At 53.0% G+C, this 22,563-nt stretch overlaps 1 protein-coding gene across 4 annotated transcripts in view; it reads right to left on the reverse strand.

The window, feature by feature from the left end:
• Positions 1-1,025: 1,025 nt before the first annotated feature.
• Positions 1,026-22,563, reverse strand: part of OPA1 (OPA1 mitochondrial dynamin like GTPase) — a 60,772-nt gene continuing 39,234 nt past the window's right edge. For all 4 annotated transcript variants that reach the window (XM_088131863.1, XM_088131861.1, XM_088131862.1 and 1 more), the window contains 9 exons: positions 22,350-22,502; positions 22,156-22,264; positions 21,829-21,908; positions 19,993-20,133; positions 19,049-19,165; positions 17,398-17,491; positions 16,871-16,981; positions 3,503-3,583; positions 1,026-2,788 (listed from right to left, as the gene is read on the reverse strand). In XM_088131863.1, the coding sequence (XP_087987989.1) occupies positions 3,516-3,583; positions 16,871-16,981; positions 17,398-17,491; positions 19,049-19,165; positions 19,993-20,133; positions 21,829-21,908; positions 22,156-22,264; positions 22,350-22,502 (873 nt within the window). In that variant the 3' untranslated portion in view covers positions 1,026-2,788; positions 3,503-3,515. The remainder of the gene's footprint in view (positions 2,789-3,502; positions 3,584-16,870; positions 16,982-17,397; positions 17,492-19,048; positions 19,166-19,992; positions 20,134-21,828; positions 21,909-22,155; positions 22,265-22,349; positions 22,503-22,563) is intronic.

Here is a 22,563-nt window from a genome sequence, read left to right on the forward strand (position 1 = left end):
TCCAGTGAAGATTTCTGCCTAAGCATCTTATTTGCAAATTTATGGGATGGACTAATCCGTGGGCTGCTCAGTAATGCACTGTAATTTCTGTATGAAAACAAGTAATAAAATAATTAGGGTAATTTTATTTTAATACCCCCTTAAGTAAAATGTAGCCAGCCACTCTCTCTCTGGATGCCGGTTTGAGTAATTAAAAGAAAATCAATTTTTTTTTGCACTTAGCGATCGCTATAAAATACCCAATGCTTGGTGCTTTTACCAAACCAATCCATCACAGCTAATTAAAGAAGACGGAGGATTAGCACTCTAAAGAAAGACCAAGTGCAGTGTACATTTTAAACTCACTTTTTTTCCCTTGAAAAAGTATGAGGAGGATAAAACCTCTTGTCCCAAAATGAGACAGCAGCGAATAACTCCTCCGACCTGCTTATTTATCTCCACCTTTCATTTCCTCTCCTTCAAGCCAGGGCATCCCTTGCACGCCGGCTTCCCATTATCCAGACGTTGAAAACAAAACCGTTCAAGAGTCGGCCCCTGTGACTTCCCAAGGAGAAGCGGTCGCAGGAAAGCATTGCCTCTGGAGAGGAAGCGGGAGCAGAGACCGCGTCCTTGCGATGGGCTCCAGGGTGGGGCCTGGTGAGGGGCGCTGTGGCTTCTCCTTCTCCCCAGTTAGCACGGGCGGTGGGCGGGGAACAACCTCCAAGGCAGAGGAGATCCCGGGAGACCCGCATCGCAGCCTCCGCCCCGGGGACTCTGCCCTGGGCTAATCACCTGCCCTTACGGGAGACACAGGAACAGGTCGGGCCAAGCTGGGCCTCTCCTTAAACGGCCTCCCCGTTAAAACCGGAGGCCAGGATGAAGCCTGGCCGTATTTGCCTCTGGGGGGGCAGCCCTCACTCCCATTGTTGGTATTGGCTAAAAGAGGCCCCCCAACCTCTGCTGCTCGCCCGCGCACAGGGGCCGGGGCCCTCTTAGGTGGCGGGAGAGGCGGCCCGGCAGCCCGGAGTCATATACGACACTTGGAATTAAATGCTCAAAACCTGCATTTATTTTTCTTCCATGACACCTGCATTCAATAAATAACTTTCAGAGGGACATCGTCTGAAGACACAGAACAGCAGCAGAGGTTATAATCAAAGTGTATCCGATGGCGCAAATTAAAAAGATCAACATGCCATAAAAAGGGGGTGCTGGGTGGTCCCTACAAGGCGGCCTTCGGCAGAGCTCCCTCCCCCTCGCCAATGCAAACAGCTTCGGCCGCTGGACCATTCTGCACCCCACCTCTTCTTCGCTTGGTTCTTAAAAGAACAGACTTCTCCTCTTTCGTATTTTCAAAGGCTGAAGATAGAGAGCATCGGCACCCGCAGAACGCCCCTGCGTTTTTGCAACATGGAGAGCGGAAGCCCAGCCGAGCTCCCTGTCAATCAACGTGTTTCTGGTCTCAGCAGGCCTAAGTGAGGGGCGCAATCAAGGAAATCTAAGGCAAGCGCTGGAGGGGCAGCAGCATTGCCCCCTGGCAGGACCTCGAGGAGCAGCCTCCCATGAAGAGGCATGCAGGAGGGAGAAAAGGATGCTTAGCTTTTGCCTTTCCTTAGAAAAGGAAAACCAAAAGAATTTGCAAGCCCGAAAAATAAGGGGACAAGGGGACTGGCAAAAGCAAGTTCCTCACTCAGGGTCAGTGCAATAGGCTGCTGCTGCGATCCACGCCGGGCCTTTCAAGAAGTGCAGGAGCCCCTCTGGAGCCACTTGCTCCCTAAGCCTCTCCAGCCCACCAATAGCTACAAAGAGGTGACCCGTGGTGGTGTTTTGCGACAGGGCAAATGTGATGATTTGCAGAGGCCTGGGACCGGGGAGCCAAAGAACTGACCTTTCATTTGGGAACTCACTGCAGCCTCAGAACAAAGGGGCAGAACGCAAACTGGGCGAGGTCTGATAAACTGGATTGTTTCCTTAAGATTAGTCAGGAAACAGAACTCCCGAAAGTTCTCCCAGAGTTGCTTATCATCTCAAACTGCCATGGCATCATCATTCATCTGCTACCGCCTGGGCACGCTGTTCTTTCAACACAAAATCAGAATGAAATTCTACCGGGGACCACGAAACATGGAAATGAGATGTGGGTGGCCAAAGGGCTCCCTGCTCCACCTGAGAAAATGGCAGCAAAGTGAATGGTGAATGAGGCGGTGCTGCGGGCAAGGTTTCCACAAAAGGCATCAGGAACGTCCATCTGCAAATCAGCGGGAAACACACAGGGGCTGCTGTCCCTGTCAAGTCCTCTCAAGTGCTTCAGCCAAGCCTGGAATTACTTTGCTATACCCGCCTGGTCTCTCAACAGAACATTTGCAAGCAAAGTCACTTGGGGGACATCTCAACATACTGCATGTACAAGCAAAATATTCATTAAAAGGTGATATTGATATACATACAGATGCCAAAATTTTATTTTAAGCTCCTCGGGTCTCACACATAATGGAGGAGACGAGAGAGAAGATCATCTCAGGCCGAAAATTCCTCACTTCTGTTTATCCCATCTTCAAAATAAAAAAAGGGAGAGGAGAATTGCACAATCTGGATACCACCCCACCAGCTGTCACTTCAAGGATGCGATGAAGTCCAGGTTTCAGTTGTCTTCTTGGTTTGCTTCTCATTCTGAAGCGCATCCGTTAGCATCCATCCGTCTCCCTCTAAGTGCAGCATTCCCTTTTGCAACATTCTGGGAGACTCCAAAAAGTTCAGTGGAGAGATGATCACCATGTACTCCAGAGCAGGGCCTTCTCTTTCCATAGAACTGAAAAACAGAAGCATGCAAATGAATTTATGAAGGAAACATGGAGCAATCGTCAAGGCACACTGTTATACTTCCAAGTGTGTCCCAAGCCCCGCGAAGCTGCAGCTTCTGCCCAGGATCAGCACCCAGATGCTCAGCTCTCTTGCCACAGAGCCTGGAGGAGCTCCTGGAAAGGCTGCCAGGCTGCAGCAGCAGACCTCCCGTTGTGTTCAGAGTCCGACCATCCAAGGATTTCACAGGTAGGAACCGGGAGGCATTTGACCTTACAGGAAGCAACAGCTTAAAACAAATTGTGTTGGATTCGGAAGCTCCAGGTTCAGCCCCCAACTGGCTGGGAAACTGATTAGGAGGCCCAATGTTAGGGGTGCCACGACAACAAACGAGGCAAAGTCTGTAAGATGAAGCACAAAGTTCAGCTGGGTGGCCTCTCAGAGCCATTTTGCCCAGAGATGTTGGGAGGCGGGTGGCATATAAATTTAATCAACAAATAAGAGAACTGCCAGGATCAGACCAGGGGCCTCTTGTTTCCTAAGGAGGCGATCAGGGATCCCTCCACCAGCACACCAGCCCAGGAACATCTTTCCACCCAGCCCCAGAAATTAGTAATGACGAGTTTCATGCCCCCAACCAAGGACAGCCACTACTGGAGATGGGAACACGCTGATTCTTGACAAGACTAAGTGAATTTCCATTGAAGAAGCTCAGCGGCATTACCTGGGCGAACCCGTTACTTCTCCTCTTGATGGAGGGCTTCAATGAAGACTTCAAGCTTCTCCTGGATCTCCCGAACTTTTTCTGAAACATCAAGTTCCCAGCTTTAGGCACAGAGAAGGAAGTCTAGGAAGGGCAGCAAGAGGGTCTCTCGTTCCTTCTCTATCCCAGCAATCGTCAGAGGACTCATTGCATGCAATGAGATTCATTCAGACCAGCTCTCAAACCGGCTTCCTCCAACTTGGTTCCTTCTAGATAAATCTATCATATAGCATATACTTAGCAATGAAAAAAAAATGTCCACACAATTGTATTTAACAGCAGGTACCAGTAAGCAATATAACTAATTATTCAGCCTTTACTGAAACTCACAGAAGTGTGTCTAAGGGCCGGCATCCTATGCTGAGACATGCATGCAAGTTGAGGGGGGCCTAATGGGCAGCCAGGCCTTCTCTCTGCCTGGGAGGAATAGCATTTTCTCTGACGGGCCCCTCCCTCACTGCTCCTTCAGCAGGTGCTCCAGTGAAAACCAAAGGCAGCCCCACGCAAGCCAGGGTTTGTGTCTAACACGCACCCTGCCTGCCTGGATTTGCACCGAGTCTTAATCTGAAGGAAGCCATGTTCTGGGTAGCACCATAAGGTGCTAAAAGGGCTACATTTAGACAACCCACCAAGCCACTGAAAGACCAAATCAGGCCCTAAACTAACCAAGCTTAACACGCTGTATGGTAACCAAACTAACTAACTGGGTTGAGTGAACCCAGATCCTGGATGTGGTTAGAAGCCAGCAATGGAGAAGCTCTGTTATTTCTTCCTGAAGAACAATGCGGGGCAGGCGCTGCTCCCTCTCGGAAGGGGTGGGGACGGGGAGGGCGCATGGCCAGGGCTGCTGCTCCTCCCAGAATGGGCCTCTCCACGTTGGTCAAGCGGTTTGATCAGCTTCAAAAATGCAAGGAAGAAAAACATTAAAAACGCCACTAGCTCACAAATTCCAGAAGCTCCCACTTCTTCCGGAGGGTTGACTGTTCTAACAGAACATTTGAATGAAACAGCCCGGAAGAGGCAGGTGGGCCAGCAGAGAAAGGCGAGGGACTGCCCTGGCACCGCTGCAGAGGTTGTGCTCCATTCCTCAAAACGTGGAGTGGTTTAAAGATTACGTGGAAGACTAGGGCCAAACGCCGGTTCCTGTACTCCAGTCTGCTCCAAGGAGCAGTCCGTCTAATGCAGACCCCGCTCTCCAGGCTAGATCCACCTAGCTCAGGGCAAAGTGCTCCTGCCCAGAAACTCAGCTGGCAGAGAGTCCCGAGACCCAGCCTGGGCCCCCAGCAAGCTGGCACCCCAGCCGAGATGCCAAAGCGGAACTAGGTTCGCCTCGAGGCAGAAAGGTGGGTGAGCTTGCCCCGGAGCGCAGTGGGGCAGGAGAGGCACGTCCAGGCGCGGGGCAGAACAGTCAAGGTGGCCAAGCAGAACTGCCGCTTCAACCCGCAGCTGCCAGCCAAGGTTGGCTCCCCAAATACCCTAATTTGCACCATAGGCCAGCCTGGTACCTCTGGGCCGGGCCACTGGGAAGCCCACAGTGCCTGGAGGACAGCAGGCTGGGGAAGGCTGTCCTGCCGGAGATCCCCCCTAGGCTTGGCGACAGTTTCACCCTCCCACCGGTCACCCTGTGGGGTGGGCTGAGCTGAGGGGAGACGAGAGCTGGGCCCCCCTGGTTCTTGGCCAGCACTGGCATCACCAGACCATGCTGGCTGTGGGATCGTGACTGGACCGCTGGTAGCCTTGGAAAGGCCACCGCCGCCGCCAACATGCTTCAGCAGGATGCGTAAAGGCCCCTGAAATGTGGAGGGCGAGCCCCTTGGGCTCCACGCTCCCCAGGAAAATAAAGAGCCTATCCGAGCCAGTACTGGAAGTCAGGCTCCTCCCCGCTCTACGGGCTCCAAGCGATGCCCATCATGAACAGCGAAGCCGAGCCAAGTAATCCTCCGTGGAAGCATAAGGTACAAACACACAGAAAGGAACAAGCCTCCAGGGTTCCCAGATGGCACCAGCCGTGAAAGGAAGACAACCTTTCTTCAACCTCCCGGACATCGGGAACCCTCAAAGCAGGATGCCAGGTGCCAAACTGGCAGCTTGGGCAGAAGAGCTGCGGAGACAAGCAGCCATCCCGTCTGTACGGCAGAGCTTGGCCCAGGCCCCCAAGGGCAGGAACCGGAAGAGTCAGCGCCAATTCCGAAACCGGGAGGTAGTGAGGTGCCCAACCGGCCAGCTCAGCCCCCGGGCCTCATTTCCTCGGGGCACCCGAGCTGCGCCACTGGGGATTCCGGGCCAACCCGGGGGCCCCGCTGCCGGCTTCTCGGGTCACTCGGCCTTGTCCGTTTCGCATCTCCCCTCTTGCGCTGGATGCCGAGGAAGGGCTCCAGACAATGCCCCTTTGAGAGGGTGAGACACGAACGCCCCCTAATTCTCCCAACACCTGTTAAACAACTCTCCCACCAGCAGCCCCCAGAGGCACAAAGCCTCGTCCCAGCCTTGTGACAATGGACCCGTTGGGCCGAGTGCAGTGAATGCCCCTTCTCCCTTCCATTTACTTGGTGTTTACTCAAAAGATGAGCTGCTCCAGGCTCCATTCTTCCCAGCCCCTCATCTGGTCATGAATATTCCCATAATCCTTTCTCCCAACATCCCATAAACTCTGCCTGACACAGAATGAAGAAACCCTCTTCTATTCAGCAACTTCAAGAGACCCATTCATGTTTGTCGGCTCTTTATCCCCACATGAAACAACATCCATGGGCCACTCATTTTCTTTTCATTAATCCTCTGATACTGGGCTCAAAAACAGACTAATTGATCTGTAATTAGGGTTTGAATACACACTGAGAACACAGAAAAACAAAGCCACAGGGCCAAGGACTGCTTCTGCTCGTAACATCAGCTCAAGATGGAAAGAAGCCTTCAAAAACAACCTCCCAGGATCAGCCTGTAGCACCACTTGGTCCTTGCAAGCAGCAGCGTTGCGGAGAACGAGGCGGGATTTCAGCCCTGGAAACTGGAGCGTGGATCGGGGGTGCGGCTTGGAAGGGAGAGCAAGGGGGGCATCTCGTCTGCCAAAGGCCAGGCTCCTCAGCCAGCCCCCCTTTGCTCTCCATGCGCCCAAGGGTGGTGGTGGCGGTGGCTACAAAAGGATGCCCCTGTTCCCTGCAACCAGGGAGCAGATGGGGCAGCCTCTTTCTAACGACGGATCTGGGTGCCTTGTCATTTGGCCAAATGGGCGCCCAACCACGGGGAGACGTCAACCAATGGGGGCCGGCTATCTGGAGCGCCCTGGGCAGGAAGAGAAACAAATGGCTTGGGAAAGACTTGCTCTGGGATCCTGAACCCTTAATGCCTGGAGGAGCTGGCAGGCGAGCGGTGCCTCACCGCCGGACTGGGCTGCCACGCATCTCTCGGGTTCCTGGCTCCAGAGGTTCCAGGAGCAGCCCAGAGAGCCCCTCTTCCCTCGGGAATCCTTTTTCCTCCAGAATCGGTTCAGCAAAAGGGAGCCAGCTCCGGCCGCAAAATGTTCCACAACTATGGCCCCCATGCTGAAACTGGCTGCTAGACCCTGGCACTGCCCCAGAACCCCACAGAGACAACCATCCTTTTATTTACATCAGGATTTAGAGTTAGCTCATAGCGCTGTGAGGGTGACAACACGTGAGGGCCAGTGGTCATCGCATGGCTGAGAATGATGGTTGCCATCTGCCGAACAATGCAAAATTTATCAGCACGTAACCTCAAGCGATGCTACCCCACACGGACGGAGCAGCCGGCTTCCTAACGTTCGGAATTACCAGGTCACCAGTGAAAAGTGCCCAATGAGATCCTGCTGTTGCGGTGCTGGTGGCTCTCAGGGTGTTGCACAGGGCTGAGCTACAGGGTGCCACCCAGAAACATGCAACGCCAAAGAACACTGCTAACTTTGCCACGTGGAAAGTCTTAAGGGGTGCCCGAGTGGGGAAACCAGAGCAACCCTCTACCGAAGTGCCGAAATAGAACAGAGCTGCTCATTTCAGCTGAACTGCGGATCTGGGTCTGGATCTGCCCAGGAGATTTCTGATGCAGATGTTGCTGGACACACCGTGCACTAGTGCTACCCTGGTGGTGAACATCTGCGATGGGGAATAGGATTCATAATCAACAACAGGGGCAACTAATCAGTAACATCACCCGAAGCAGTTTTGGACTATATTGCCATTTGGATCCTCAACAGAGCTGTACCGACGATCAGCCCTGCGGCTTCTGCACCAACACAGAGAATGGCCAGGGCAAAACCAACCAACCAACCAACCAACCAACCAACCAACCAACCAACCAACCAACCAAGGTTTACAAGGATCTACAGACCATCATCAATGGGGCCCTGAACAGAAGCCTCTGGAGGCAGAGTTTGGTAACCTGCAGCTCGGCGGGGAGCAAGTCATGGGCAAACCAGGTTCTGGTAGCATGGGTGATAACGGGCTGCAGCTGACCAGTTTTGCACCATTAAACCCACCGCTCATTCGCCACGTGTCTTCAAGCAGAAACCCATCCCTCCATTTGCCTGGTATTCCCAAGCACTAAAGTGCTGCTTCTATGATCGATTAATTCCATTTGGGTTCTCTTTTGAATGGTGATTCACCAGCGACGTTCGATCGGGAGCTGGATGTCCCAGGACCACCTCTAATACTGAATGGGGAGCGAAGCCAGAGAGAGATTGCCACAGCCATCAAACAACCCAGCAATGCAGAACTGCAGGATCTGACCAAGTCACTATGGAGATGCTGAAGGCATGGCTGTTGATGATCTTCACAGGTTGCTCTCAATAGCATGGAAAGAAGAACTGTTGGCATTGTGCCCGTGTTTAAAATGCAGAATTCCTGGGCCTCTCCTGGTGTGACTGATGGTGGAATGAGGACCTTTGAAAGATAAGCCAGCCCACAGCTGACAGTATGACCAGCAATGATGCCTTCGTGGGTTTGAGCAGGTCTGCAGAACGGAGGTAGCATATCCTCCTAGGTGACTGCTGGAAAGGTGATGCCCATCTGGCTGGAAAGTAATAAAAATGCCCCCCAAGGATCAGGGTCAGCCAGAGAGAGGCTGGGGCGGGGCACGGCACTGCAGAACTTGCAGTGTCTGCTCAGGTCAGAGAACCCAGGAAGGGGATCTGCAGGGACCTATTAGCCACGGCCCCCACGATTCAGTACTAGAACTGATGGAAGCAAAGCATGCATGATGCTTAGTGAAGGGTTCAGTCCTGAGCAGGGAGTAAAACAAGGATGTGTGATACCTCCTTGGCTGTTGAATGTGTTGTGGATAAACATACAAGGAAATTCACTCGTGGTGACGTTGGAGATGTGCTGCTCAGAGATACAAATGTACATCTATCTTGCATGCAGATGATGCCCTGTTGTTGACTGAGAACTTAAACAATGTTCAGCTAATGTTAGATGGAATGATGCAACGAAGATTTGAGAATTAAAAACCAAATATCAAAGCAGTTGGGCTTACCAGAGAAAAAGGAGTGAATGATTGCAAGCTACTTATAACTGGCAAGAACCGAGAACAAATTCATCTGTGTACTTTGTTCGTTGTGCAGCTATGTCAGTGCTAACAAAATGACAAAAGGAAGAGGTGGTCTTGCTGCCAGGAGAGGATGGTAGGGTTATGGCTCTGCTGGAGATGCCTTCAGAGGACATGTCCAGCAGGGCCATAAGGCAGGACAGGAAGCAACGGTGGGAAGAGGGCAGAGCTCCTCTACTACTTTGCTTTGGTCTTCTCCTGATGAGGAGTGGGGTTCAGATGGACCTAAGCAGAACAATTCACAAAAGAAGGAAGTGACAACCCAAGTCTTCAGGACCAGGACAATTATGTGCTTGTGGATGACATCTCAGACACCTTTTCTGTGATCTTGAGAAATCATGGAGGGCAGGCACAGTGCCAGAGAACTGAAGGAGGGCAAAAGTTGCTCCTTCCTTCCTTCCTTCCTTCCTTCCTTCCTTCCTTCCTTCCTTCCTTCCTTCCTTCCTTCCTTCCTTCCTTCCTCCCTCCCTCCCTCCCTCCCTCCCTCCCTCCCTCGGAGGACCAGGGTAATTCCAGACTGGTTTGCCTGATGTCATTTGTGGGAAAACCCTGGCCTGATAATTAAGCATCGATTTGTAAGCATTTAGAAAAGAATATAATGCTCGGAAGCAGCAAGCAGACCCACATCAAAAACAGTTAAATTGCAAACCAACCTAACCTTTTTTGATGGAATGGCCAGGTTAGTTAACCCAGGAATGTCTGCAGACTTCAAAGACTAGTTCAGAAGAGCCCAAAATGTGAGCTGGACTCTGCTTCCATTATATAGAGAGGTGGGTGAACACCCATACCCAAAACAGTGAGTATCAATGGCTCCCCATCAAGCTGGCGGGATGTGTCAAGGGGCCAACTGTGGGGTTCCTTTCCAGCTCTGTAATGCTCAGCATATTTATAGATGACTTAAATGGGGGGACAGAAGACAGAATGATCACATTTGCAAATAAAGAAGACACTATAATAAGCAGAAGCCAACAAGACGAATTTCAAGGATGACAAAGATCTGCCTTTTGGAGGCAGCATCTCAAGGCTTCCGGGCAACAGAAGAGAGCAAGGCCCTTGCTCCAAAAGAAGGGCTGTGAGCGGGTGTGTGTGTATGTGTGTGTGTGTGTGTGAGACTTGGGCCTGATGGCTTGCAATGGCCCTTCCAACACTGCAGTTGTGCACTTATTTCACTGCGCTTCTGCCCTTCCCCAGAAAGTGGCAAATGGCCCACTGGCGGCTCTTCTCTTCTACCCTCGAGACAACAGCTGCGGCACCAGGTAAGCTCCCCACTGAAGGGGAACTGGGGAGGGTCCAGGACCTGCACCTGGCGCAGGCTTCCCATCCCAGAAGACGCCGGCCCTTCCTCCACTCACGGCCCTCCCCCTCCGATCGGAGCAGCCCAGGTTCTGCGCTGGCTGGAAAAGCACCCGCCCAGGAGAAAGGCCCCCCTTAGCCGCCCCTCTTCCGCCCGTGTGGAAGACCACCACGTGACTCAAGCTGCTAGAATGAAGTGATCTGAACTGGGGTCACGCCATGCTGAATGGCTTGTCCTTTTCTGTAAAATCGCTTTACACGAATGTTTCACATTTTTGAGCTGGCTCCCTCTTGTTCGCATCCCAGGCAGGCCAAGAGGGAAAGGCCAAGCCAGGAAGAGAGCGCCACCCAGGCTGCCCTTCCAGCGGCGGCCATCATCGATCACCCGCAAAGACAGGTTTATAAGAAGGGCCCTCCCTCCCCTGTTTCTGTAAGGCTGAAAAACCAGATGGGGAGTGAATGGGCAGGCGGTGGGTCAAGAAAACGCCAGGGAGGTTCCGCCTGTCTGATGCATTTGTGCTGCCGGCAGAGAAAGGGGGTCAAGACGGAAACGGCGCGGCCGGCGGCTGGGAGGCCCCTTCTTTGGGCGGCCACAAAGGCCGACGCTGTTCCTCATCCCACTGTCAAGCGGGGAGAAAGACGGGCTTGTCCAAAGGTCTTCCACAGCCTGAGATTCCCCAAGAGGCAGAGACAGGCAGATGAAGCTGGGGAATTCTTAAACAATTAGCTCATTAGTGCAAGGAAGCCAGGAGACAAAAACAGCCAAAGAGAAGGCCTCTGAGTGGGATGTGGAACAGTTCAGGAAGACTCGCCCCATGAAGCAGGACAAAGGGGGGTGCAAGCTCCAAGTGAAAGCTGACACCACGACAGACGCAGTCCTGCGCTCGCATCAATAATGGAACGGCGTTCAAAGGCTCCGTTGTCAGCTGTGGGGACGGAAGCCAATTCCTGCCAAGCTTAAGCAAGCGCTTCCTGGGAACTTCACCTTACAGAAGACATGACCCGGAAGACTGGAAACCACGGCAAAGGTGCCACATCTGTACCACTGAATGTGGGAGGAGGAGGCCAGCGGCGTTCGGCTTTGACCTCCTTGCCCATGGGCATTATATGAAGATTGCCCCGCTCGCTGTCTTTGCAGGCACCAGCTCCTGAGACAACCCCAAAGCCAGAGGCTCTCAGCCAGGACAGAGGCCTGATCCCCACCACGGGCTTTGGCTCCCAGGCTGCAGGTGGGAGCTCTGGAGACGACCCGAGACCCTTCTCTCAACAACCACCCCCTCGGGTACCCTCCCCAAGGGTGTGGTGGGGGGCAAAGGTGCACCCTACACAATCCCATTGAGAGCAACAGTTGGTATTCCACAAGCACTGCTACAGAAGAACAGAACGCAGCTGGTGCCCAGGCTTGCCCTCGTGCTGTGTGCCTCAGACACTGCAGAAGGGTGTCCTCCTCAGCCCCAGGTGAAGATGCTGGAGAATATTTAGCAAAACTAAACTTTGCTGTAGACTGGAATTCGCTGGGAGTTGGGTGGCATGTACATTCAGTAAAATATTTGTTAAAACAATGCCTGTCTATTTCAGAGTATGATTAGGTGAGTCTCTTTTAAAGAACAAGAGCTATGTGGCTTAGCTAAGGCTCACAGAGATGCAGATCTTGGATGCTTCCCTCCATGAGATTTCTTAAGAAACAGGACAATGGTGGTCAAAAGGTCCCACTCGTGCCCAGCATCAGCAGCTGATTCAGAAAATGAGCTATCAGGTGACTCAAAAAAAGAAGAGGCCAAATTCGGGGTGATTGTGCACAAGCTCAGCTTAATATAAATGTTCTCAGACCTGGGAAGCAACTTGCAGAGGATCGCAGTGGTTGTTTTCCTTGACCAAGGACCAAGCAGTCCTTTTCACTCAGCCTCTAGAGTCACTTTTATCGCTGCCCAGAGTCACTCTTATGTGAGTTGGGCGGCTATATAAATATGATAAACAAATAAAATGAAGTTGGCGCGAATGGCAACCGGAACACACCTGATCGCTGCATTATTGGTCTCAGTGGGAGATCAGGAGCCCGGATCTCGCACCTAGACTGCGCGAGGCACGCTGCGATGAAGAACCAGTGACGACAGCTCAGCTGGAGAGGTGGCCGCCCAACCCTTCGGCCGCTTCCACCACCCCATCTCAAACCGGAGACAATGGGGCAAGGGGTCACAAGTACAAGGCCGGCCACTTTCAGCAGGGAAGGATTCTGGCGTGAAGCCTGGTGGGCAAGGTCTCTTGCCGGCCCTGCCGGTCTCTCATTTGCAGGAGAAACGCAGGACCTGTACCCAAAGTGCCCTGGGAGCATGAATTTTGCCAGGCCCCTTTTCAGGTACACAAAACAGCTCCCGCAGAGGCAGCAGGGGAAGCACCGTATGGCGAAGGCTTCTTAGACCCAGCTCACCAGGGTCAAAACCACGGAGCAGGCACATCAGGGCCCCACCCGAAGGCAGAAGGCAGTGCAAGGGCTGGCCATCCTGAACACCAGAACCACCAAAGCCCGTTCTCGCCAAGGGCGTGAAAACAGAGATCTGCTGAGAAAGACCAGCGTGGTTTCTGCAGATGGCAACGGCCATCAAGATGGAGCGCCCCCCTGGAGTTTGGCCCCTAGATATGCTGGACTTCAACTCCCAAAATTCTCACAGTCAGAGGGAATTTATCTCAAGGCTACCAGGCCAAAGAGGGTTCCTCTGAATCAGCTCTCAGGAATCTGCTCTAGTTCCATGGCTGAGAGGAAGCCTTTCTTAACAGGAGATAACTTTTAGTTGAAAACGTTCAGCACTCTGTTTTATCTCACGGGGACCAACGCAGGGATCCAAGCAGGCCAGCAACTCAGGTAGCCCGAAGCCTCAGGCGCAAGTGGCACTGAAGCGCTCCAGCCAGGCTCCTGTGATCGGGCTCCCAGGCAGAAGGGGGGGGGGTCTGTGAAGAACAGGGCTGTGGCTGACCTGTGCATATGCACCGGGGCCAACATGTCATGCCCTGATAATGACCTGGAGGGAACGAACACCCCCCCCAATACCTTTCCAGGCAGGCCCCTCTTCCCGCTGCTCCCCTTCAGGGACATCCCAAACCACCAGTATTTCTGAGCAGCTGGAATGAAAAGAAGCCCAGGGCCCCGTTCTATTTTAAATATTTGCAGGGAAACATTCTCTTCCTCTCTCACATAATACCTAGTCAGGACCAAGATCCCAAAGCGTGTAGAAGAAGAGCGGAGAGCCCTTTCCCGGCTAGGCGGAGGAAGGGAACCCAAAGGCCGGCAGAAGAGGCCGGGAATGCCGCAGAAACAAGCCTCCGCTGCCACGGGTCAGCCAGCAAGAGGGAGAGGAGATTGCCCCGGCTGCAGGTTTCGCTGGGCGGAGGTTCGTGCCCGCACGTCCGGGGCGGAGGAGAAGCCGTCTTGTTAAACAATGCTCTGAATAAACGTGAGTGGGTGTTTTTCACAAGAACACTACAAATGTACCTCCACCCTGCAAATTTGGATTTTAAGATTGTGAACTCCACTGTCAATAAACCCCTCTTTTCACTGATTTGAGTCTGTTTAAAATGCTTTTAATCTCTCCTGCCCAAAGCCTGAGGCAGAATGGATCTCTGCAGGGTGAGCCTTACTGCTGGGGCTCAATAAACTGCTAAGCGGCGCTTTCTACTGACTTCCTTCCGTACTTCTCAGAATGTACAGCACCTTCGAAGCTCTCGACGAGCTCTAACCCCTGAGACAGACTGAGACTAGCCCTACGTTCGGGAGGCGCTGGGGGGGGAGGGAAGAAACAAACCCATTCAGGTGTCCAGGAGCCTCCCTTCCCAGAAACCCGATGCCTGGAGCTGAAAGGGAGGAACCCCCCCCCCGGACACCTTCTGTGACAGTTCAGGCACGGCTGGGGGAGGGAGCGGTGGGGGCCTGTGCTCAGTCGCCCAAGGAGCCCAGCATCTCAGCCCGAGGGGAGGGGGCTTCCAAGGGAAGGGGCCACCGGGCGTCTTCTGAGTTAGTAACAGCCACCCTGGTTGGTAGCCCAGCAACTGCCCTACATGCCCCCCTGCTTTACCTGGAAGTGGGGAAGCCCACCTTTGGAAAAGAGCTGGGAGGAAGGATTTGGGTCAGAGAGAAAAGAGGCTTCCAAACTGCCAAACCAGTGGGAGGCTAAGATGGGCAAGCCCGCACAAGCCCCGAGAAAGGACTTGGGAAGCGCCCCCGAGTCCCTGCCCATGGCCTGGGCGATGCCAAGGGTGAGCGCCACTTTCCTTTCCCTGCTGGCTGCTCTGAGTGCCGCTCGCCTTCCCCATGGCTCCCCCCCCTGCAGCTACAGCACAAGCACCGTGAACCAGAAGCAGCAGAGTGACCCCTCCCCCCCGGTTGCCAGAACTGGCTCCCAAAGGCTTTCAGGCAGCGTGGCTGAGGGGTTCCTTGCTCTGCTGGCCAAGATTCCCGCAGCAACTTCTGGAGGCGGTGGGGAGGTGGGGTTCCTGCTGGAGGGCTGTGGCTACCAGCTCCTTTTCTCCATCCCTCCAGGGGTTTCCTAATCCTTGCGATCCTGGGATCAGTTTCAACAAGTAAAAAGAGGCAACTGAGGATGGAAATGCCTGGTGAAATGAGATCACCACCCTCACGGCTCCCTGGAAGAGGTGTGTGTGTGTGTGTGTGTGTGTGTGTGTGTGTGTGTGTTAAGAAGTAATCCCAAACTCACTGCCAGTTCCAATTCCTACACAACTTTGGCCTAGCCAGGATAATTCCCAAGAGGAATCCTAATTGTTGTACACCACCCAGAGTCGCTTTGTGTGAGATGGGCAGCCATATAAATGTGACTAATAAATGAAAAAATAAAATAAAATATTCTAAGGGATGGGAAGCTCTGCACACACAGAAAGGCACAGCTGACAACTTGGGGACAAACTAGATGATCTGTTATCCCATAATCAAAATTACCAATTTTTAAAAAGCAGCTGAGGGGGCTTTCTACAAATCTGAGCTGCTCCCTTGGGGGGTGCATCCTAGCTGCCCACTGGCCTGCCATGCAAAGCCTTTGAGTCCACCGAGATCGCACCCACTTGTTGCCACCCCCGGTCCCCTCCCAGGGACCAGGAGCAGCTCTGGAGGGTCTGCTGGGATCTGAGTGATGGTCAGTGAGGAAGACCACCCACACACAATGCCCCGACTGGCTGCTTTGAACAGCCTGCTCCTTTGCTCTGATCCCCCTCTCCTGGCTAATAGGCTGGGCAGGGCCTGCCCTCTTAACTAGCGCCGGTCTGTTGCACGGCTACCGGGGGGAGGGGGGTTAAACTAACTCTTAGCAGGATCTAAAGTACTAAAACAACTCCAGGACAATCACTGCTGTAGCTCAGTGGCTCCAACTGATCGGCTGGGGTGACTGAGTGCATAACCAGAGTGTCCACTCCTTTCTGGCACCACAAAAACCAGTATGTGATTTCTGCTCAACGTTAATGCTGAAGCCACTGAAATTCCAAAAGGCTGAAGCATATTTACCAAAGGAATAAACACATACTTCATGTTTTCAGGCTTCCCTAACACAGACAATGAAATTGCAGGATGGGCTTTGCTCCAATGCTTTTCCAAGAAGTTCCTTCAACAGCTGAAGCACGACCGTCGTGAAGAAGAGGAAATCAACGCCCAGAGGAGTGTCCCCAGCCAAACCCCCGAGCTCCAGAGGCGAGGGAAGACCAGCGCCCAGGCCCGCCTTCCACTGGAGCCAGTATCAGCCCTTTCAGGGCAGCCTCTGAAGAGCAGGCATGCCATCCGGGGGCATCCCCGTGTCAGCGGATAATGGCAACGCCTCCAGGCAACATCCTGGAGTAATGAAGGGCTGGCGCTGCCTCGGCATCCGGAGACAAGCCCCGACAGGAGGGCGGCTTTGTGGGCCAGGAAACATTTCTAATACAGGAATTCAGCGGGAGATTACGGAGGACAAATACTGAAGGACGACCTACTCAGCGGCTGCCACCCACCGGGAAGGCTCCTAGCCTGGCGGGCAGCTGACTGCCCCCAGACGTGATCTGCCCTTCATTTGGGGGCAAACAGAGCGGCCCCCCCGACAGCGGGGCAAATGAGACGCACCCTGACCCAACGGACGTTTCACCCCCTTTTTCCCGCCTGCAGAACAGAAACCTGGGGAAAGACTCTTCTTTCTTGCCAAAAACTGGTTTGGAGGCTTTGTGGGCCATAAAGACAGCGTGGCATCCTGTTCTAAGATATTTACAAGGGATGACAAGCAGAATCAGGATGGCTCTCGGAAAGAGGCGCCCACGCCTGAACTCCTTAGGGGGACACACGTGAGGTTCAGGCACAAGGACCCAGAGACAGCTAAGGGGTGAGGTGTTGCTTGGGCTTTTTAGCCATGTGAAGTACGACGTTTCTCAATTGGCGCAGCGTCCGCAGGCCCCAGGCCCCAGTGGCTGCAGGGAGGGAGGGCTGGGCCCCGACTTTGAGCCAGGAATACTCACTGAGGTCCTCAGCAAGCTGCACTCGCTTCCCTGTTAGCAACGTCATCTTCTTCCCACAGTCTTCTGCAAAGTCCTCCAGCACTTCCTTGACGTTCTTCTCCAGGCGCCTCACTGCAGAAAAGACCTACGTTTTAACAAAGCTATTTTTGCAGGAGGGCAAAAGGGCTCAAAACAGAAAATATTGCCTAAGGGAAGAACTAGCTTATGCCTCTGATCTAGAACTAGGTGCTGTTCTAGAGGAGACGGGTGTCTGCCCTCCAGCCAGGCTGGGCACTCTGGCAGGAATGGATCTCGGGCCAAGCGACCTACGCCCCGGCAACTGTAGGATCTGCAGTAGCATTCTGGGAGGGATACATTTCCCAGCTCCTGGAGGGCGTCAGAGACCAGCAATCACAGGCAAGGCTGAAGCAGCAGCAGCAGCAGCAGCAGCAGCAGCAGCAGGGCCTCCCACATCCCCCCACCCCCAGCTAGGACAGCCTTTGTCCCTGCCAGAAGCCCAAAGCAGGCTGGGAGAAAAGGGCCTTTACCTTCGGTGTTGGCGAGCTGCTGCCTCAGGGTGTTGGCGGTGATGGCCAGCATCCGCTGGATCCGCCAGAAGAGCACCACATCGTTGCACTCCAGCTAGAAGACCAGAGGGACGAGTGAATGCCGGGGGACCCAGCAATGCACCCCAAAACCTGCTCATCGCATTCAGGTGGGGCACAAATCCAGCACAGCAGAGCAGGTGAGTGCATCCAGAAGATAGGTAAACGCAGTAATCAGATGAACTGCGCTCCACAGATCCACAACTGAACTACAATTACTTTAAAATGCCACAGAACTATTAAAACCATCCAACATCCTGCTGAAATAAGGCAGTCTTTCAGCTTTTCTAGGAAAAAAAAATCTGTCTGTGAGCTTCTCCTTCCATGCAGGTTATTTTTTTTATTTTATCAATTGGTATGGTTGCCGCAGTCACGAACCGCAACTGGGCATGTAGCAGGACTAAAATCCAGAAACCAAAGAAAAAAAGAAAAAAAAGCGTAATGTGACGGAGGCCAGCCCAGAGTCATTCAATTTCACACCACCAGAGATGGGCTCATCCACCACCCTGGCCAACAGGGAACTTCGTGTAGCCTTTGTGGGTCACCCGTTACGGAAGGCCAGCCTGGACACTCGAGCCTTCTGCGGACTGTAACTGCCGGCAGGAGAAGGCAAGGCGGTTTTGGCTGGAACCTTGTGTAATCTGGGAGACTCGGGCCCCTGGCTCCTGCCTGAGGAACAGGTGGTAGCTGTGGCCACAAAGGCTTTCACACAGATTCATCTCCTGTGGCAGCTGTGCCTATACCTGTCCCAGCAGGCTCTTAAAGCAGTCATCTGTGCCTTGGGCACCTTATGTTTGGACGATCGCAACGCCCTCCACACGGGGCTGCCTGCTGCAAGACCATGGCTGGTACAGAACGCAGCAGCACAAGCAGTCACGGGCGTGTCGCAGTACTCCCGCGTAACACCTTTACCAGCAGGCACGTGATCACCTGCAGAGCCTTTCATAGGGGCATAGTTACTCGAGGGCCGCCTGTCTTCCACAGCTGCCGCCTGCCCGCCCTACATGATCCAGCATAGTCGGCCTGCTCTGGGCCCCATCGATCAAGCAATCCACCTGATGGGGCCCAGGAAGTCTTTGTCACAGTGCCTGCCTGTAACAATGACACCTCCCCCCGAGATTCGTATGGCCTCCCCTCCGACCCGATTCTTTCCCCAGGCCTTGGGCTGGAGCGGATGGTGGCCCTTGAGGGCTGTTCAAAGGGTGAGAAGGTGATTGTTTGTACCAGATGTTTCTTCTGGTACTGTGTGGATGGTTTTGTTTTAAATGCTGTATACTGTATGCTGCCCAGAGTCCCCGTGGAGTTGGGTGCCCTACACATTTAATAAAACAAATGCATAAAATAAACCTTGGCTCCTAAGTATGTAATGGAGGAGTGCTGGGCCAGCCGGCAGAAAAGGGAGACCAACCCTGCATGAGGGGGCCCTCTGGGAGCCGAGAGTTTGCCAGACAAAGCAGTAGGGATCCAACGCTTACGGCAAGACTACCACCTAGTGGAACACCACAACGGCACCACCCGGTTGGAGCACCCTCTCTCCTGGCCTGGCTGGGCTGGGCTGGGTGGGAGAGCCCCTGTTCGTGGCTTCTCCACTTACCTCCGAGTCCACAAAATGCCTTTGGTAGTAGTAAAAGCCTCTCCGGCAGAGATTGCAATGGCTCAAGGCTTTCTTCAGGAAATGCTGTCTATAAACCTGGTGCCAGGTATCTTTGATCTGGGGGCAGAGAAAAACACCTGGTTACTCCGAGCCTGAATGACAGCTTCAAATGGCCATGGAAGCAAACCAAGTATCTCTTGCCAAGGAGATTGATCAATCCTGGATTGTGGAATGCCCTCTCCCAAGGCCCTAACCCTGAGCAAAAGGCAATCTGCAGACTCCTTTCCCTAAAATGTTTATGGAGATCTGCTTAATATTCTGTTTGGACCTCCTTGTTGAATACAGTACCTCCAGTACAAAATAAGAGGAATATCTGCTCTCATTTGGCTTCTTTCAATTTCCCTAGTTTGACCATCACAAGCCTGGGAATTAAGTCACGCAAAGTTTTTGACTTTGGAGGTTGCAGCCGTTGGCTGGACCTTAAGGGCCTTGAGCTTGATGGAGAAACTCTGACATTGAGCAGAAAGAGAGAGGGAGGAAGACCCAGGGGTTCCAATGGTCAAAAGAGGAATCCTTAGGCTGATGGTGCCTTCCTGAGATGCTTGGTTTTAGGGCCCACTTTCCTCAGCCAGCATGGTCCAGTGGCCATGAAGGGAGCGGCTAACCAGCCTATGCGGGGGACACTAGATAGGGGAAGCCGGCCTGAGTCACGCTCACTGCTACTGCTACTTCTATCCAGCACACCTCAACAAGTTCTGGGGAGCTCCAGTACCTGAAAACCAGCCAGTCACTTAGCAGCCAGCAAGCATCAGAATCCTCCCAAGAACAAGACTTGGCAGGCAGCCGACCACTGATTTACATGACGGTTGCTTATTTAAAACCCATCTTGGATTCCCTCTCGGTGGAATCCGAAACATGGGCCAACCTCGGTGGAGACACCTTACCAAGCAGGGATCAACGGCTACCCCACGGGCTTCAAGGTTCTTTCGGACGGTGGTGACCTCATCGTTCGCAAGGTAAGCTGGGTGTTCTTCATTGCATCTTATCATCTTCTCAAGTTCATTCTTTGTTTCATTGCGGATTGTCTGAAATGAAGGGAGAGGAACCAGCTTGCTCAGCCTTTTCTAAATTTCATTAAACGCTTCAGCTGTTACAGAAGGGCTCATGCAGCCCCCTGGCTTTTCCCCTGGGCATTGGCCAGGGGGCTGGATGAGCCTCCCTGTAAGGCTCGGCGTGTTTAACGAATGGCCTTGGTTTATGCTGTTTTTGTTGGTGTTATGTTTACACTACTGGTTTTGATTTTAAGCCTATGTTAACCACCTAGAGTCATAATTCATAAGCTGGGCAACCACATAAATTGACTAAATAAACAAATAAAATTTTAACTGTAGTTCTACTTTAAACTAGAAGGAAGGGAAAGCATTATCATACCTGACATGCTGAAGTCTCCCCACCCTGAATACAAGGCGCAGGGAAAACTACGTGGAAGCTATAAACATTTCGGTTTCTCTCTCTACCTTCCTGCTCCTTTTCATAAGCCACCCAAGGGCAAAAGGCCAATCGTGGGGAAGATTTCCCAGCCCTGAGATTCAGAGGAATGTGCCTCAGATTCTATTGCAAACTTAACTACCACCTGAATCCCAGTCAGCCCATTCTTAAGCCAGCCACTGGAGATTTGATCCCAGGTTGAGTAAATGAAATGAAGGAGTTGTGTTGATCTTCTTAGTCAACTCTCAATCCACTGCTTTGGTCCACAGGCAAATCTGGATTCAGAGTATTTTTTACGATGCATTTATTTGTTTGTTTAAGCAATTTACCCAGCCACCTACTTCACAGCTGTGACTCTGGGTGACGCATACAGGACTAAAACCCCAAACCCCCGGGACATAATATACAAAATACAAGACCCAGATACAGGCCCCTACCCTCCTGGCTTTCTGGAAAGGATTAAAGACCTGGCTCTGCTAGCTTGTGTGGGGTAACAACAATCTTACCCAATCCTGGGGGTGGCTGGTGCCTTGATGACACTCCCCGAGTGAACGCCAATTTTAACATCTATCCTTGGATTTATTTATTCTTTATTTATGTAGAATTATTGTATACTGTAATTTTAATTGATTTTAACTGCTTTGTAAACTGCCCAGAGTCATTTTAACGAGATGGGCAGTGATAAATTTGATATAGAAATAAAATTTAAAAAAAATCTCGATCCAAAATAATACAAATGATAATAAAACACCATACACCCAGGTTCTAAAAACATCCCATTTTCCACAGGGCTGGTTTAAATGCCTGAGGGGACATCCGGGTCTTTAATGCCTTGCAAAGGGTCGGCAGGCACAGCGGAGACAGAAGAGGCAGAGCCGGTCGAGCGCTTCTGGGAAAAGCAGAAGCTCCAACTCCCTTCGGCTCTCCTCACCCTGGAGCGATGGCCCCTAAGTGCTGAAAGAGGAAGCACAAATGCCGCAAAGAGGCGAACAGGCTCCGTCTGAACGACCAAAAGGCAACTCCACACATAAGATATGTCTCAAGGAGTTAGGAGGAGCCCTGGGGGACACTGTTGGGGAGCACCTGCATCTACCTGGGAAACCGCGGGACACGGCTGCCTCCTCGTAGGCCCAGGAGCCAGAGGGGGGCGTGGGGGTCCTCCAAGAGGCGTGACCCCCATGCTCAGGTCTCCCTGAAGGGTGTGCAGCCAGCCGTGGTCTGAACGGCGGCCTGGAGAGGAAGCTACGCGAGGAGGGAGAGCCAACTCCGTGGGACGTCTGGGCGTCCCTTACCTGCTCTTTGGAGCGCTTCACCCAGTACAGCCACCTTTTTTTCCAATCCGGACCCACCATGTCTTCAATAACTGACTCCGCTAGACCGGCAGACAAAGACAGAACAAAGCCTTGAGTCCCGCAGTGCAGCAAAACCTTGGTGGAATCTTCCTAGAAGGGGCGCCAAGCTATATCCTGAAGGAGGCTGCCAAGGGCACAGCCACCCACCCTAGGCCCTGGCCCTGGCCCACCAACCACTTCCAACTTTTCCCCAGGAAGCCGCTCCAGCCGGGCCTTCAGAGCAGCCGCCGAGAGGGTGAAGCCCCCGGGAAGGAAGAGGGAACTCACTGTCTTTCAGGCGACTCTGGAGGGTCTCCTCCATGAACTGAATGGCGGCGTCCCACTGCTGCTTGTCGGAGATGGACCGGTCTTCCAAGGCGTTGTGCTGGATCACCCTCTGCCAACACAGAGTGCAGCCATCAGGACGGCCCTCCTCCCCGCCTCCCGCCCGCCCCGCCTCAACGAGGGAGGGCAGGCCCTACCAGGCTGTCTTCCGCCCGCTCGTTCCACTTGTGCCGCTTGATGCTCTCCTCCTTTACGGCCTGCTTCAGTTTGTCGAAGATGTCGTCATGCTCCTTGCCCTTCTGCTCGGTCATGAAGCGAGAAAACTCCTCCTGGAGGGTCTCCCAGGCCACCTGGAGAGGGGCAGGAGGGACACCCCTTAGCGCACCAGCAGGCAAAAACACCAAATCCACC

This window comes from Python bivittatus, unplaced genomic scaffold (genome assembly GCF_059951505.1).
Source record: "Python bivittatus isolate LINGU-HERP-01145 unplaced genomic scaffold, Pbiv_v1 ctg000980_np1212, whole genome shotgun sequence".
Classification (NCBI taxonomy): Eukaryota; Metazoa; Chordata; class Lepidosauria; order Squamata; family Pythonidae; genus Python; species Python bivittatus.